Here is a 16,828-nt window from a genome sequence, read left to right as displayed (position 1 = left end):
CGCCAGCGAAATCCCACCCTACCCATCCCTTCGCCCAAGATTGTCTTCTAACTTCAGGATGGCCACTAGAGGCGCAGCAGTCGGCAGCATGGGATGGAGTAGTAGTAGTTACGAGCTGCTCACTATCGTGGGTCGGCTCTCCTCATGGAGGGTTTTTGTTGTGGGAGATTTCTATTGGTATTTGGCTCGTGGTAGTGGTCTCACTCGCCTAGTGTTCATACCGACACCCTCTTGGAGGGTGAGCGAGTCAGTTATACTGACCTTTTTCTTTATTTTATTTATTCTCTGGTATGTGTTAGTACATTTACCCTAGAAATAATAGATTAAAGGATATTTTCGCTGGCGACACGAGCCAATCGCCCAGAAATAGATTTTTCCTTACGTCAAAATCCCTTATTTCACCAAAATGATAAAGAATTTCTATTGCAAAATTAACATTACCTCCTCCTAAATGTTACTACCACCATAGTTGCACTACAGGCAGTCAGGCAGTCCCCGATTATTGGCGGGGGTTCTGGTCTCTGCGGGGTGGTGATAAGCAAAATCCGCCATTAACTGAAACTTGGCAGTGCTTATGGCGCCGATGACTGGGCCATGATCCCATTATCAACATATATATTATAATTATTAACTATATAGTATATATATAATTTATATAATTAATACATATATTCTATTAACTATATATGTATTATATAATATAATATACATATAATATGCTTATATATATGTATATATATAGTTTAAATAAAATAATATACATATAGTATATATATATAATATATATATACTATATATATATAGATATATATCATATATATATATATATATATATATATATATATATATATATATATATATATATATACTATTATATATATATATATATATGATCATATATATATATATATATATATATATATATATATATATAATCATATACTATATATTATATATATAATATATATATATACTTTTTTTATAAATAATATATTATATATATATATATATATATATATATAAAATGTGCCGCTTTTATGGTACTCAACAAGACCACCCATAAAACTGGGTTGCCATTAACCAAGTAAGCTGATACCTGGGGACTGCCTGTATCGCATAATGTGACTATTTATATGGTATGAAAGTGGTTATCGCACTAAGGCCTAGGCTAGGGTTGAATTCAAGGTTTGATTTTTGGAATTTAGGATTTAAAGGTTGTTTTATATGCAGAAATATACATTAAGTAATACGTATTGCAAAGGCTCTTGCTTTTTCTTGTCCTATATTCACTTTTCTTATATTATTTTCTTTATTTTTAACTTCAGCCTACATATGACTTTTAAAAACAAATCTGCTTTAAACTAGCTACTCATTAATCTATATATATTCTACATTTTAAGTGCCTATTTCAATAATAAACTTCAGATTTCAATTCATACTGTCATATGGCAAATATATTTTGAATATCAGTTATCTATAGTCTATAATGAACAGTCATTATTGTATGACTCTAACTGCAATTGCTACTAAAGACACCATCTTTTCCATAAACTTTACCATAATATTCACTTAAGTGGAATAATTTTTCAGAGGATCCCATATTGTTATCCATCATTTCTTAGCATTCATACCACTTAATTTTCAACACAAGGACACTTTCAATCATCACCAATTATAATTACCTAGCCTCACATGTTACTGTCTCCCCACCAATTACCTACTAACACTTTAAAAATTGTCCTGGAGAACCACTCCAGACCTTAATTATTCCTTCATCTGCTCATATATCCCATGTGCATGAAATCTAGAAACATTTCCTCATCAAAACTTCTTTGTGTCTCATCAGTTCCTTGTCCACAGATATATTTATTTTTTGTAGGACAGCATACTTCATAGTGCATTTTTGCATGGATGGTTTTTATTCTAAAACTAGCAATCACATTTTCCCCTCCCTCAAATCACCTAATGAAGATTAGAACTTTCAGAAATAGTATTTTTCTCTTAATTCCAACAGCTCTAACCTACTTCCTTTCCATATGATTATTTTTAACCACAACCTCCAAGAAAGGTCAGTTATTTGGCATCAAAACAGAACGAAACCAACATACTATCATGAAAATAATGGAAAACAATCAAGAAAAGAAAATCATTCCTAAAGCCAAAGAGAAGTTTTTGACCCTCCATAAGCTTGAAAAGCTTAATATCTGGCATTCTACAAGGTTATTAAAGTCATTGCTAATGACCAATAAAAAAAAAATGGCAATGTTAGGGAATTTTTTCATCAAGGAATACGCAGTCTTCTACTAGTTTGAATTAATTTGTTTTAGGACATAATGCATTACTCAGGACATAATGCATTACTCCTATAATCTACTAATATTTCCTGAGGCAGCAATGTCCAGATAATACCACTTACACCATCGCAGTGACAGTTAGGCTATTCTTAGATAAATGTGATCTACTACCATTACTATTTCTATTATTAACACTTTATGATTACATTATGAATTGTTAGTACCACTATCATAATACTCATCAAACAGTAAATACTACCTCAGGCCTTACTTGATTAATTCTGTTGTCAACATTTGTAACAATGGAAATAAAACTAAACTTACTGAAGTTTTCCCTCAGCAGGACCAGCTTTGAGGACATCAGAGATGGCTATGGAGGGATCACCATTGGTGAAGTGGGGATTGTCCCTGCCACCACTGACAGCAATACCAAAGCCATAGCCAGGTACTCGATTTAGTGTGACATTGTGGAACTCCCATACCACTCTGTCACCACCCTGAAGATGGAAAATACAAGAGTATATTATAAGTTCATTCATGTTCATCATCAAATGAAATCTGATAAACTAGTAAACAACTAACACAGAAAGGATATAAGGACACTAAAAATCCAGTGATGGATTACCATTACGTACTAAGCCTGGTACACGTATATTTCCCTTAGAGTTCTTATGTTTTACTTGTGCCATGATTCATTATATAAGGACACCAAAAATCCAGTGATGGATTGCCATTACATACTACTAAGTCTGGTACACGTATCTTTCCTTTAGAATTATTATGTTTACATGGGCCATAATTCGTTTTACTTTTTAGTAACAATTAACATTTCTAATCCTATAGCTTTTAAGAAGACATTCACATCTACTTTCAAAACCCAACCTACTATCTAATCACAATATACATACCTATTTAAGAATACTTTTCTAGCACCACTGTCCTTACTATGATATATAGCTGAGTTTTTTTGTAAAAAATATGCATACTACGCAGTGGGTCTCGTATGAACTGATGAAATTTTTTAATTTTTTAAAAAAATGATATTGTTAAACTACAATAAAGTTTTGTACATACTTACCTGGCAGATATATACTTAGCTATAGTCTCCGACGTTCCGACAGAATTTCAAATCTCGCGGCACACACGACAGGTAGGTCAGGTGGTCTACCTTACCCGCCGCTGGGTGGCGGGCGTATGAACCAATCTATCTCTCCAGCCAGATTTTTTCTCTTTCACCTGTCTCCTGAGGGGAGGCTGGGTGGGCCATTAGACGTATATATCTGCCAGGTAAGTATGTACAAAACTTTATTGTAGTTTAACAATATCATTTTTGTACATGAACTTCCCTGCCAGATATATACTTAGCTGATTGGCACCCTTGGTGGAGGGTAAGAGACAGCTAAAGTAATAAGGAGAGATAAGAAACAACTGATGTTGTAGGATATAAATAACCTTGGTTCTTACCTGTTCAGGCAGAAGACTTCATTGATATTATCTCTGAGTCTGCGTTGCCTGGAGAGCTACAGCTAGGACGTGACCTGATGCTGAAAGACTCTCGGATCTACCACTGGGATATGTGATCCCTTTGTGTGGTAGAATCCAAGTCGGATCCTGTTAAAGGGAGTTCGTCCCTATCTTAACAGGTCATAACCACTACTACTGCAAGGAGCCACACTCATCAGACCACCTAACCAAACTACTAAAGATTAGTATTACGACCTAAAGAGATGCCTTCATGCCTCCTCTTTAAGGCAACCAACAACAACAAATACAAGGGGGAAAATTTTTTACTACTAAACAGGATGAGTTCCAGCTCCCTGCCCCAGCACTGAATCCGCAGATACGTACGGGCCCAAGGCGAAGCATTTTTCGTAAGTGATTCTCACATCACGTAAGTAGTGGTTCGCGAACACTGACTGACATCTCCAGAATGTTGTCTCCATCAGATTTCGCACGGACATATTCTTGTTGAAAGCAAGAGAAGTTGCTATGGCTCTTACTTCGTGTGCTTTCACTTTAAGAAGCCTAAGATGTTCTTCTCTGCAGGATCCGTGTGCTTCTTTGATGAGGCTTCTCAAGAAGAAGGACAATGCGTTCTTCGACAATGGACGAGTAGGCTCTTTTACTGAACACCACAGGACCTCTCGGTTGGCTTTCAGTTGCTCTTTTCTTCTAAGGTAGTATTTCACCATTCTCACTGGGCAAAGAGTTCTCTCGGGTTCTTCTCCTACCAAAGAAGATAACCACGAATCTCGAAGTTCTTGGGCCATGGACTTGATGGGTTCTCATTCTTTGCAAGAAAACCAGGAAGGAAAGAGCAAATGAGAGAGTCCTCCTTAAAACCCACATTACCATCAATCGCCTGAAGCTCACTCACTCTTCTGGCGGAAGCTAGAGCCATCAAAAACAGAGTCTTCCTGGTAAGGTCTCTGAATGAGGCTGAATTAGGGGGTTCAAACCTAGAGGACCCAAGGAATTGAAGGACTACATCCAAATTCCAGCTAGGTGTCTTAGGATACTGCATTTTCGTTGTATTAAACGACCTAATAAGGTCCTGTAGGTCCTTATCTTCCGATAAGTTGAGGCCTGTGCCTGAAGACATTCGCCAAACATACTACGATAGCCTTTAATCGTCGAAACGACTAAGCCACATTCTTGTCTTAAGAATAAACAAAAGAAGTCTGCAATTTGATTCACAGAGGTACTGGAAGAGGAAACGTTATTCCTCTTGCACCATCTTCTGAAGACATCCCACTTCGATTGGTACACTCGTAATGTGGAAGACCTCCTCGCTCTAGCGATTGCCTTAGCAGCTGCTGACGAAAAGCCTTTCGCTCTGACCAGTTTCTGGACAGTCTGAAGCCAGTCAGACTGAGAGCGGGGAGGTTTTTGTGGTACCTGTCGAAGTGGGGCTGTCTGAGTAGATCGCTCCTTAGAGGAAGCGATCTTGGAAAATCCACTAGCCATTCCAGCACCTCTGTGAACCAATCTTGTGCTGGCCAAAAGGGAGCTATCAAAGTCATCCTCGCGGAATCTGACTCTGCAAACTTTTTTAAAGTCAACCCAGAATCTTGAAGGGGGGAAACGCGTATACATCGAGTCCTTTCCAATCGAGTAGGAGAGCGTCTATCCCTATTGCTCCTGGATCCGAGATGGGAGAGCAATACAGATCCAGTCTTTTGTTCTTCGAAAGTTGCAAACAGGTCTAAGAGAGGCCTGCCCCACAACTTCCAAAGGCTCTGGCAAACATCTTGGTGCAGAGTCCACTCTGTGGGAAGGACCTGATCTTTCCTGCTGAGGAGATCTGCCCTTACATTCCTTTCTCCCTGTACGAATCTGGTGAGAGATCCCCCTTTCTTCTGTCCACAGAAGAAGATCTCTTGCTGTTTCGTACAGAGAGAAGGAATGCGTCCCCCCCTGTTTCCTGATGTATGCCAGAGCCGTGGTGTTGTCCGAGTTTATTTGCACAACTGCTCCTGTCACATCTGACTCGAACTCCTTCAGAGCAAGCCACACGGCTATTAGTTCTTTCCTGTTGATGTGCCAGGAAGACTGGTCCCCCATCCAGGTTCCTGACACCTCCTTGGTTCCCAGAGTCGCCCCCCAACCTGTTTCCGACGCATCGGAGAACAACACCAGGCTGGGGTTCTGGGATTGAAGAGGCAGTCCCTGCGAGAACTTGTCGGGATCCGCCCACCATGCTAACTCCTTCTTGATTTGAAGAGTAATTGACAGGGAGAACTTCAAATCCTGAGAAGGACGACTCAATTCCGATGAAGAAAGAATTGGAGCGGTCTCAGGTGCAACCTTCCTAGGGAAACAAATTGCTCCAGTGAGGAGAGCGTCCCCAGCAGACTTATCCACTCCCTCACTGTGCATACTTCTTTCCCTAAGAAGGTTGTTACTTTTTCGAGTCCCCGGTCTATCCTCTCCTGTGACGGAAAAGCCCGAAAACTCAGAGAGTTCATCTGGATCCCCAGATAAACGCACTCTTGAGCGGGAATCAGACTTGACTTCTGCAGATTGACCAGAAGTCCTAAGGAATAAGTCAAATCCAGGGTTTTCTTCAAGTCCTTCAGACAACGATCTCTGGAATTGGCCCTTATAAGCCAATCGTCGAGATAGAGCGAAATCCTCACCCCTTCTAGGTGAAGCCATTGTGCCACATTCCTCATGATGGCCGTAAAGACTTGGGGGGCCGTGGAGAGGCCAAAACACAGGGCCCTGAATTGGAAGATTCTTCCCCCCATCATGAATCTTAGAAACTTCCTCGAGGAAGGATGGATTGGTACGTGGAAGTAAGCGTCCTGTAAGTCCAAGGACACCATCCAGTCCCCTGGACGGAGTGCTGCTAACACCGAGGCAGTGGTCTCCATCGTGAACTTCTTCTTTTCGACGAAGAAGTTCAGGGCGCTTACATCCAACACCGGTCTCCATCCCCCTGAGGATTTCGGAACTAGGAACAGGCGGTTGTAAAAGCCTGCCGAAAGATGATCTGCCACTAGTTCGATCGCCTCCTTTTCCAGCATCTGATCTACCGCTAGTCGGAGGGCTTGATTCATGATGGGGTCCCTGTATCTGGCCGTCAACTCCCTCGGGGTATTCGTCAAGGGAGGCCTCGAAGAGAACGGGATTAGATAGCCCTTCCTCAAAATTGACAGGGTCCAGGCATCTGCGTCTTTCTGGGCCCAGACTTCTGCAAACTGTAAAAGCCTGGCGCCTACAGTTGTCTGAAGGACTTGAGTCTTACTTGGGAGGTTTGATTGACTTCGTAAAAGTCCTCCCTCTTCTATTTGGTTTCCGACCTCTGAACGAAGAGGATCTAGAGGTAGATGCCCCTCGAAAGGGTTCCTGAGAGGTCGGCTTCGCTTTCTTTGTCTTAGTCTGGAAGGTAGGGCGCGGCTTCCTTGCAGACTGCGCTAGAAGGTCCTGCGTAGCTTTGGCAGAGAGAGCCTTCGAAATGTCTTGAACCAGGTGTTTAGGAAACAGCTGTGTAGAGAGAGGGGCAAAAAGCAAAGACGATCTCTGAGCATGTGAGACCGACTTTGTTAAAAATGAGCAAAATACTGATCTTTTCTTCAAGACCCCTGCTCCAAACAGTGAAGCTATTTCGCTGGCCCGCATCTCTCACCGATTTATCCATACAGGATAAGACACAATTCAAATCCTCCGGAGAAAACGTGTCCGTTCCTTGAGTTTTCTTGGCTAGGACTCCGAGGGACCAATCGAGAAAGTTGAAAACTTCCAAGACTCTAAAAATGCCTTTTAGAATGTGATCCATTTCATTCATTGCCCACGTAGTTTTGGCCGAATTCAAAGCTGATCTTCTAGTGGCGTCTACTAGTGCCGAAAAATCTGCGTCAGCTGAAGACGGAAGGCCCAGTCCCAAGGGTTCTCCTGTCTCATACCAAAATCCTGTCCGTCCTGAAAGCTTCGACGGAGGGAAGGCAAACATTGTTTTCCCCGCTTCTTCTTTAGTACGCATCCATGAACCGAAACTCTTGAGCGCTTTCTTCATAGAAAGAGTCGGTTTCATTCTCACACACGAAGAACCTTTCGTTGCTTTCGCTGTGGAGAACAACGAGTGTGGAGAAGGAGGAGCAGTAGGGCTCAAAGACTCTCCGAACTCCTGAAGGAGAAGCTCTGTGAGCTTCTTGTACGAAGAAACTGTTGCCGATGTATTAGTTTCTTCCTCAGAGGCTTCCTGGTCTTCTTGAGGAGGAGAACGGGGATGAGGATCCTTATGAGAATCCTTAGATGATTTCCTAGCTGGGGTACAGTGCGATGAAGGAGACAAACGTCTTGAATGAGGAGAAGATTCCAAAGTAGAAAGGCGTACAGGAGAACGACGAGTTGTAAAAGAAGGACGCTTATCCGAACAAATTTTCTTGTCTAAACTCGCATTCCTTCCTAAATGCAGACAAACTCTTAACAGCAAAAGAGGAAGGACTCCTTTCTCTAGAAAGACCACGTCTATCCCTAGGGAAAACTACGAGAGGGAGAGCGCCTGCTAAGGTCCTGGCGCACGATCGTGAGGAGAGCGGCTACTAGGCGCCGAGCGCCTATCTGTTCACAGGGCGCTTAGTGGAATCCTGGCGCCTACCAAGCGGCGAAAACGTTGCTAAAAATAGGGCGCCTTTCAGGAGCAGGGCGCTTGAGAGGCTCTTGATGCCTACGAAGCGGAGAGCGGCTGCTACGCTCCGAGCGCTTAAACGAAACAGGGCGTTCTGCGAGATCTTGGTCCTTACCAAGGGGAGAACGTCTGTAAGGCTCCGAGCGCCTAACAGAATCAGGGCGCTTGAGGCGTTTCTTGACTTCTAGCAAGAGGAGACCGATCAGGAGTAGGGAGTCTCGAGAACGAAGAGCGCCTACTAGGAGAACGAAGCAAACGAGGATCAAGGTGTCTTTCTCCAGGAGAACAGCTACTAAACGAATGACGCTTACCAGAGCAGGCTCCTACTAGACTCTTGATGTCTTACAGGGGAGGAGCGAACTCCATGCGATGAGCGCCTACCAGTCACGTTATCCGACGCCCGACTACAGTAGTCGGAAGGAGAAGTGCGCCTACTTTCAGAAGGGCATTCCCTAGGTTCTCTGAGAAGACGAGGAGAAGAAAGATGAGACGGAGACGACGAACCAAGTCTTCTATGACCTGAGCGACTCTCTCTTCTTGCACGAACTCTAGAAGAAGGAGAAACAGAAGGGGCTGAGGCGTCTACCCGAGGGCAGGAATCCGATTTGAGGAAATATCTTCATAGTCCAAAGGAGCGCCTATCCGTCGAATGGCGTCTCGACACCTCCGAGCGGGAGTGGTGTTCCTCTCGTGAAAGTTTACGATGTGTAGAAGAATCCTCAAAAGAAGGAGAACGCCGATTACAAGGAGAGCGCTCTTCCGACGAAACGCGCCTCGATCTCTTGATCGGGAGAGACAAATCCTTCCTTCTACGCGATCTCGATGCCAAGGAGTCCGCCAAGGCTGTGATCTGAGCTTGTAGGCCCGCTAGCACTCGAGAAGGAGAGTCCCCAGGATCTTCTTCCGAAGCAAGCTCAGCGCGAGGCGCGGGAGAAGGAGGGCGATCACCGGATCTCCTAGGCTTCTTTGCTTGCAAGGAAGCTACATCAGAAAAGTCTTCTGGGCTGGACGCTAACGTACTGAAGGGAGCCTCCGCAGCCCTCTTCAACGGGCGTGACGCCTCCTTAGAGCTCCAACCACGCTTCGGCGAAGGAGAAGAGGATGACGAAAAACACTGGCGAAGAATATTCTTCTTCTTACGATCCAAGGCAGCCTGGGAGCGAACTTCAGGATCTGCCGAGGGGACGCCTGACCGGTGGGGGCTCTCCCTAGCCCTCCTGCGGCTTTCGACTTTCCTCCTCCACTGGAACTGGGAGTCTGGAAGAGGTCTAGGCCTGGAGGCACTAAGGAGCCGCTTCGGTGCGGGGAGCAGGAGCTGAGACCTGGGAGGAAGGTTCTAAAACTACATTAATGTTAGTTTCATTCTCACTCATTCTCGACCTGCTCGAACTCCTTGAAGAAGCTTTACGTATACCCTATCCCTTTCAAGTTTCCTAATATAAGAAGAAAGAGCCTTATATTCATCTTCGTTCAAAACCTCACACTCTTGACACGGGTTACTAAACGAACATTCATTCCCCCTACATTTAACACAGAAAGTGTGAGGGTCAACCGCAGCTTTCGGTAACCTCACCTTACATCCATCGGTCACACATACTCTAAACAAAACCGGAGTTTTGGAAACAGAATCAAAATCAGACATTCTACAGGAAAATCCCGAGCACAAAGTCAATAACGGTCCACAATCAGCGTATGCCCAAGGCCAACATAGAGCGAATACGTCACCAAAATGTCCAAACTCATCTCCAGGCAAGCGAGAAATGAAGAATATATCGGAATGAACCGACAACAGTTGTTATCGCTTCAGCGACAGAAAAAAATCTGGCTGGAGAGATAGATTGGTTCATACGCCCGCCACCCAGCGGCGGGTAAGGTAGACCACCTGACCTATCTGTCGCGTGTGCCGCGAGATTTGAAATTCTGTCGGAACGTCGGAGACTATAGCTAAGTATATATCTGGCAGGGAAGTTCATGTACAAAATGAATACGTACAGTTCTATCAGGCTGCTCTATATCATGGGATGTTCTTAGATGATACAACTTTGCAGGTCAAGTTAACATTAAACTGTGCTATGCAAGCTACTTGTGCAGGTGTATACTCTTATTACAAGAAAAACTACTACTACTTCATGCTTTTGTGATGTAGGCAGACATCTTGCAGAATGTGGCAAAGGTGCCAATGATTCCAAGGTAAGGAACTAATCTCCTCAAAAACTATTTTTTGAATGCTAGCATAATATTGTATTCAAAGACTTTTGTGCTGATGGTACTCTTCCTTACTTTGCATAACCTAACCTCATTTGTCAACCACTCCAAAAGAGATAATCTTCAATAATCTCTCAAGAAGTTACTTCAAGACCTTAATGAAATTTTCATCCCTATTGTCCTGTTTGCCAATCTATCCATTATATGTTACCACATACTTTTGACAATAAAAAGAAATGATAAATCTCACAGTTTTAAATAAACTTTTGAGTACATTATCATCATTTTCAATAGGACACTATCATTATTTTATACTGATGAATCAAATATATATGCACAAGGTGCATCCATGGCAATACAGCATCTAAAAATTTTGAAGGGGATGGACTGCATATAGTTTATAATACAAATACAATGAAGGCAAAAAGATTCTGAACACCCTATGGTAAATAAAGAACTCACTGTCATTACAGCCTAGGATCCCTGGACAAGCACTAAAGTAAAATCCAGCAGACAATAAATTGGAACTGTATATCTTTTGTACTTAGTCTAATAGGTTATGAATATTTTCCTGTTACTAAATACTAGCCAAACCAAAAGACCCAAGAAGACATACTTATCATTAACAATATACCTGGTAATTTATATTCGAACCACTGATAATTACTATTTCATCAAAGAAATACCACAGAAACCTCCTGTATAAATGTAATGTACATATGTGTATAACATACAACCTGAGAGGGATTACAACAATCAAAACCACTGCATGATAAAAATGGTTAATTTCTTTCACAGGTATCATCCATTAAAATCACCACTCATCTCCTGCCTCATTTCTCACAGTTCTCATTCAAGTAGGTATGGGTCTTCCAACTTTTCTGGTTTCCACAGAAGCAAAGCTAAGACCACCAAATAGTATCCTTCCAAATGTTGTGTGTAACAATCTTTGCATGAAACTTCTGTACTTTCCTTTATGGTATTATTTCTAGCTCAATCGTATTTTCTACCACCTGATACTTTTCATTAAAGGTTTACTCTTAAGTTGACAAAATCTTTTAAATATGTGTTTTTGTCATACTATGACGTGCAGTTTGCAAGGAAACCTTGATAAGGTTTTCTAGTGTAGAGTAATTCAAATAGATTTCAGTGCTGCTTTTGATTCAGTAAATCACAATGCATTGATTTGTAACTTCAGAATCTTGTGGTGGGTGGATGTTTTAGGTTTACTTCAGGATTTCCTTATAGGTAGGCGAGAACAAGTTGCTGTTGATAGGATCTCAGCAAATCACAACTTATTTTGTCCGGAGTTATACAGGGTAGTGATCTTGGCCAGCTGTTTATTTTAGTGTATACAAGTGATATGGTTGTTGGCCTCAAAAAATACATTTATGGGCATAGTAATGTCTCAACTTATGATAAATGAAGCTGCACTTAGTCTCAATTGTGGCATGGGAAGGATTAATGAATGGTATAGCAGTGAGGTATGAGGTTGAACTCCGGTAAAGCAAAAACACGGTTGACAGCAGATTTTGTTGAGATTTTTACCCTTCCTCCCTTTCAGGTGGATGAGACTTTGCAGTATAAGTCTAAAGCTTTAACTATTATAGGTGCAACTTATGACTTACATCTTACTTTTGAGAAACACGTAATGAAAGTGTCAGGTAGTATTACCACAAGAAAATTTTGGTAATCATTGCAACCTATTTTAGGTCATTTGCCATTCCTTTACCAGAATATTGTTCTCCTGTGTGGATGTCCGCTTCTGTCACAGATTTATCTCCTTTAGAGTAGTTCCTGGTGGTGGGTTTCGGTTTCCTAATACTATTAGATGTTATGATTTGGTGCAACAATTTTTCATAAGTTGTATTTTAACATGGATCTTTCACATTTACAATACATCCATGATCCATTTTTCTTGCTAAGAGCAACCAGATTTGCTGAACAACAGCACCAATATGCAGTAAATATGCCTTGCTGTTAAACTTCTCAGTTCCAGTGGTCCCTTATTCCTCACACCAAAGGACTATGACAGTCTCCCTCAGGATTTTGTGCAATTCAAACCTCAAAAATTCTAGTGAAGATGCAAATGTATTACTTTCCTAGTAAAATTTTTCTTGCATTCCAATAATTTACTTACATTTTTATTAACTTGTTAATCTATTTTTTTCCTAATACGATAACTCTTCTTTCTGTATAGCCATAATACTATGGCTATGTTCAGCAAACGTTTGACTTTGTTAACATGGCAGAGGGGGTTGGATATACATTCTAATTACAAATACCTGTGATTTGTAAGGATGGAATCGGTTTCAACTTACACCTCACTTGTTGGCATAGTCCATAACATCAATGAAGTCCTGATTTCTCCTCTGTCCGCTGGTTAGAATCCACAAGAGGACAAAATTATTATCAACTCAAAAATTCTCCTTTAGTTAACATATATGAAAATATATTAATTCTGAGGTAGCTTAATGCTTGTGTGTATTTGCACATCTCGCCGCCGTCTGCTGGCTGGCATTCACAAATTTTTCAGTCCGTTTGACTGCTTTATATTTTGATACACCCACGTGGTGAATATTTTGCAGCATTAGTATGCGGCAAATATTTACAGTCCATGCCTGTTGTTCCGTGGAACTATTTGTGCAGTATTCCTACCAATATTCCGTCTTTGCAACGATCTATTCCCATTTGAGGAATCCGTTTCAGATCCCGTAAATTGGTGACTTTTAGCACACTTTGGCGTTGAGCAATTCCGCTTTCTTTCGCTGTGCTGAGAATTTGTTCTCATTATATTTTTGTGGAGTTTAACTATGTTATTCTGTCTTAGAAACATCATTCCAGGGTTTGGCACCTTAGGAATTTCCTGTTCGTGCCCTAACATTCCCTACTCCTCCAAAATGGCAAACCATCCTGCCTTAGAGGAGATCAAGGCGTTTACAGAAGCAAGGAAGCCCACTAATTTGCGGGGCCAAGAATTAGCTACTTGGGTAGCCAAAAAGAGGGAAAAGGCAATGATGGGAAAAGGCAATGATAGAAAGAGAAAGAGTAGAATGGGAAAGGGAAAGAGAATTCCAGGAGTAAAGAGCAGCCAAAATTGAATCCCAGGAGAGAAGAGAAGCAGCAGAAAGGGCAGAGAGGGAGAAGGAAAGAGAAGAAAAGGAGAACAGAAGAATACAGAGGGAGAAAGAAAGAGAATTCCAGTAGAGGAAGGAGGCAGCAGAAAGGGCTCACAAACTGACTATGGTTAATGCTGGCATAAAACCCTCTACGTACATCCCTTTCATCACATTCCACCCTCAGCAGCATGGGCATCCTCATCCGACTGTGGAACAAATCTGAGCTTGAGGCCTGGCTTGATCACGTAGATAAGGTCCTGGAAAACTTCCAACCTCCTCCGCCAAAGTAGCCCTCATCTTAAGAAACACCTTGAAGGCAAGGGCGCTATCGCCTTCCAAGCTCTCCCAGCTCATGAGCAAAGGGATCTTGCTCGCATAAGGGAGGCCATTATCAAAGCCTTCCAGATTACCCCCGACAGGTGGCGACAAAAACAGAGGAGCCTGCCAAAGGAATCCAGGCAAACATGGTCGGAATGGGTGGCAAAGAAGACGCTCCCCCTCCAGAGGTGGACAAGGGCATCCCAACTCAGTTTCAGGAGATGAGATCCTCGAACTTTTCCAGTTGGAGAATTTCTTGTCCTATGTCCCTCCTGAATTTGCCCCTTACTTGGTGGATAAGAGCCCGAAGACAATTGTGGAGTGCTATAAGTGGGCGGATACCTAGGACATCCACCACCCGCTGCAGAGCTACTTGAACAAGAAAATCCCCCCTATTGCACCCTCTCTTGCCAACTCCCAGATAATGCAGCAGCAGAATAATCTGCCGCGTAAGCCCGTGTGTGGTCGTTGTATAGACCAGGGCATTCTTCCAAGCAATGCCTCACCAAACCAGATCCTCTTCAGTCAACTCCTGCTCGGCCTCAGAATGGACATCCCCAAAATAACAAGAACAACAGCCATTAGCAACAGAATAACCGGCCAAGGCCTGATTATAGCAGGAACTTTTGTGACTCATGCAGAGGGGCCCATCTTTGTTGCCCCTCCCAGAGGCTGCTATCATCCCCACCAGGTCCGAGCATTCGATGACTGGTACGCAGCTCTCGATAATTCGAGAAGACAAAGTTCCTCCTGGAGCGAGGATTGAGAGGCATAACCTAATTACTATAGAGCCTCAATCACATTAAAATGTTCCTGCCCACCGTCCGTTAAGGATCACTCGACCTCACCATTCGAAAATATGTAATACTCTGGTGCTGGCGGCAATTATGTCTTGTTAGGACAAGACATCACGCCTCCCAATTTTGAACTGTCTTAGGGCTCCCGCCCTTACCTTGCTCCAGACTGATTATGCAGTCCTTGCACAGCCAGCACCACTTGAAGGCATCAGGCAGTGCCCTGCTCCGTCCCTTATGTGCATTGGGCCGAGTTAGAATCCTTCTACTCCGCCAGGAACAGCCTCAGTGCCAGTGCAAATGGAAAATTTGAATCTTCTTCTCAAAGCTCCCTGTCCAGGCTACTTCTCTGCAGCCGCAGGCTCGACTCCGCTACCCACACCGGAAGCAGCGGAAGGGCCAATTCCCAAGGACCTACCTGACCGTAGCGGAAGCTCCACCAATGGCGCAGCTTCGCAAATCGCCCTGGAGTCGGTCACCCCAAATCGGGAGCCCGTAACCATCTTCTCCTCTTCCCCTCCATCAGCATCTAGCCAGTCTGAGCATAAGGACTCAACCAACCCTCCTTGGTCGGCCGAAGAACATCCAGGGCTGAGTCAAGCAGCATTATGCATGGGGGCAAATGCCATTGTTCAGACTGTCGCAGCAGTTGGGGCCGATGCTATTAGAGCACCTCCCAGGGACTTACTTCTTTTGAGTTCCCCCACGACATTGTCAAACCGACCTCGGAGAGGTCGAAGGAAGAAAGATAGAGAACAACGAGGATTCCAGAAACCTTGGAGGAGCCATAGGCCCTCTCCGCACTAGTGCCATGGCACAGTGCCATATTCTTCTAGATGCCAGATTCTGCTACTGCCATTTATTTCTCTTCCTCTTTTGCATATGTTCTTCTTTTGTACTTTACATACCCTCTTTATGATTTCCTTCCTTCTTCATTCTCGCCTCTTAGGCACCTCTTTTTATTGTATGCTCTGCTTAGGCAGCACCCACTCGCTAGCAGATCGGGCATTGAGAATTTGACTAAGAATAATTATGATGGCATTTGCTGGCTTCTAGCAATGCCCTTTTAAGAAGTCCTCAGACTTCCCATACTAAGTGCCACCTTGTGCACCATCTTAATTGAAGGGACACTGAAATACACACGTATGACAAATTAGAGCATTATAGTTAGCTTGGCCTACTAAGGCGACATTACTATAGGATTGTCTTATTTCTTTTAAGTTAATCATTTATTTTCAGTGTGTAGTACATCATTCCCCATGAGCGTTCATACTTGATAGAACTAAGATTATTACTAACACCTTAGAGAATAAGGTTAGATTAAATAAGAGTTTAGTAAGATAAATTAGATGCTTACTTTTACTTTTGTTGCTCTTTATTTCTTTAAAAATAATTGTTTTAAACTTATTACGTAGTTAACTTTTGTGAATTTTATGCCTGGCCAAAGATAATGTTTAGTATACTTCTTCATTTATTATTCTTAGTAATGTTTGTGTTCACTTATATGTAAGGAACTTTCCAGAGAAGAACTTTAGATAACCAGTAATGAATAAAGTACGTCTTTGAAGAAGCCCAATAGAAATTTATAATACTTATAGCTAGTGGTTGCGAGTCAATTACAGTAATGTCGTTGTTAAATGACCATAACAAATTAAATTAGTTTAAGCATCTCAGAGGAGAGACAATGAAATTTATTTCATGGTGAAGCAATGTTTTGTTTCCTCGCCATTTCAAACAGTTTAGGGTTGAAATGACTCTTAAGATGGGGAGGTATTATGAATCAACTTTGCTTCATCCATGAATAAGTAACATGAAAGCACATGCCTCTGATATTTTCCTTCTCTCTCTCTCTCTCTCTCTCTCTTGTGTATCCCACATTTCTCTATTCACCTGTGCTGCCCCGTTCGCACTTTTCCAGAACTACAGAGATGAGTCATCAAGATGCATAAAAGCCAAGAGCACATG

At 42.4% G+C, this 16,828-nt stretch overlaps 1 protein-coding gene across 18 annotated transcripts in view; it reads right to left on the bottom strand.

The window, feature by feature from the left end:
- The window catches only part of LOC135220649 (tight junction protein ZO-1-like), a 702,643-nt gene that overhangs the window by 249,086 nt on the left and 436,729 nt on the right, over window positions 1–16,828 (bottom strand). For all 18 annotated transcript variants that reach the window (XR_010315743.1, XM_064257985.1, XM_064257979.1 and 15 more), the window contains one exon: window positions 2,619–2,791. Coding sequence is in view for 17 of the 18 variants with exons in the window: in XM_064257985.1 (XP_064114055.1) it covers window positions 2,619–2,791 (173 nt within the window). In the remaining variant the exon portion in view is untranslated. The remainder of the gene's footprint in view (window positions 1–2,618; window positions 2,792–16,828) is intronic.

Source organism: Macrobrachium nipponense, chromosome 2 (assembly GCF_015104395.2).
Source record: "Macrobrachium nipponense isolate FS-2020 chromosome 2, ASM1510439v2, whole genome shotgun sequence".
NCBI lineage: Eukaryota > Metazoa > Arthropoda > Malacostraca > Decapoda > Palaemonidae > Macrobrachium > Macrobrachium nipponense.
The sequence above is the reverse complement of the archived record's forward strand: the minus strand, read 5'-3'. Positions and strand labels throughout refer to the sequence as shown.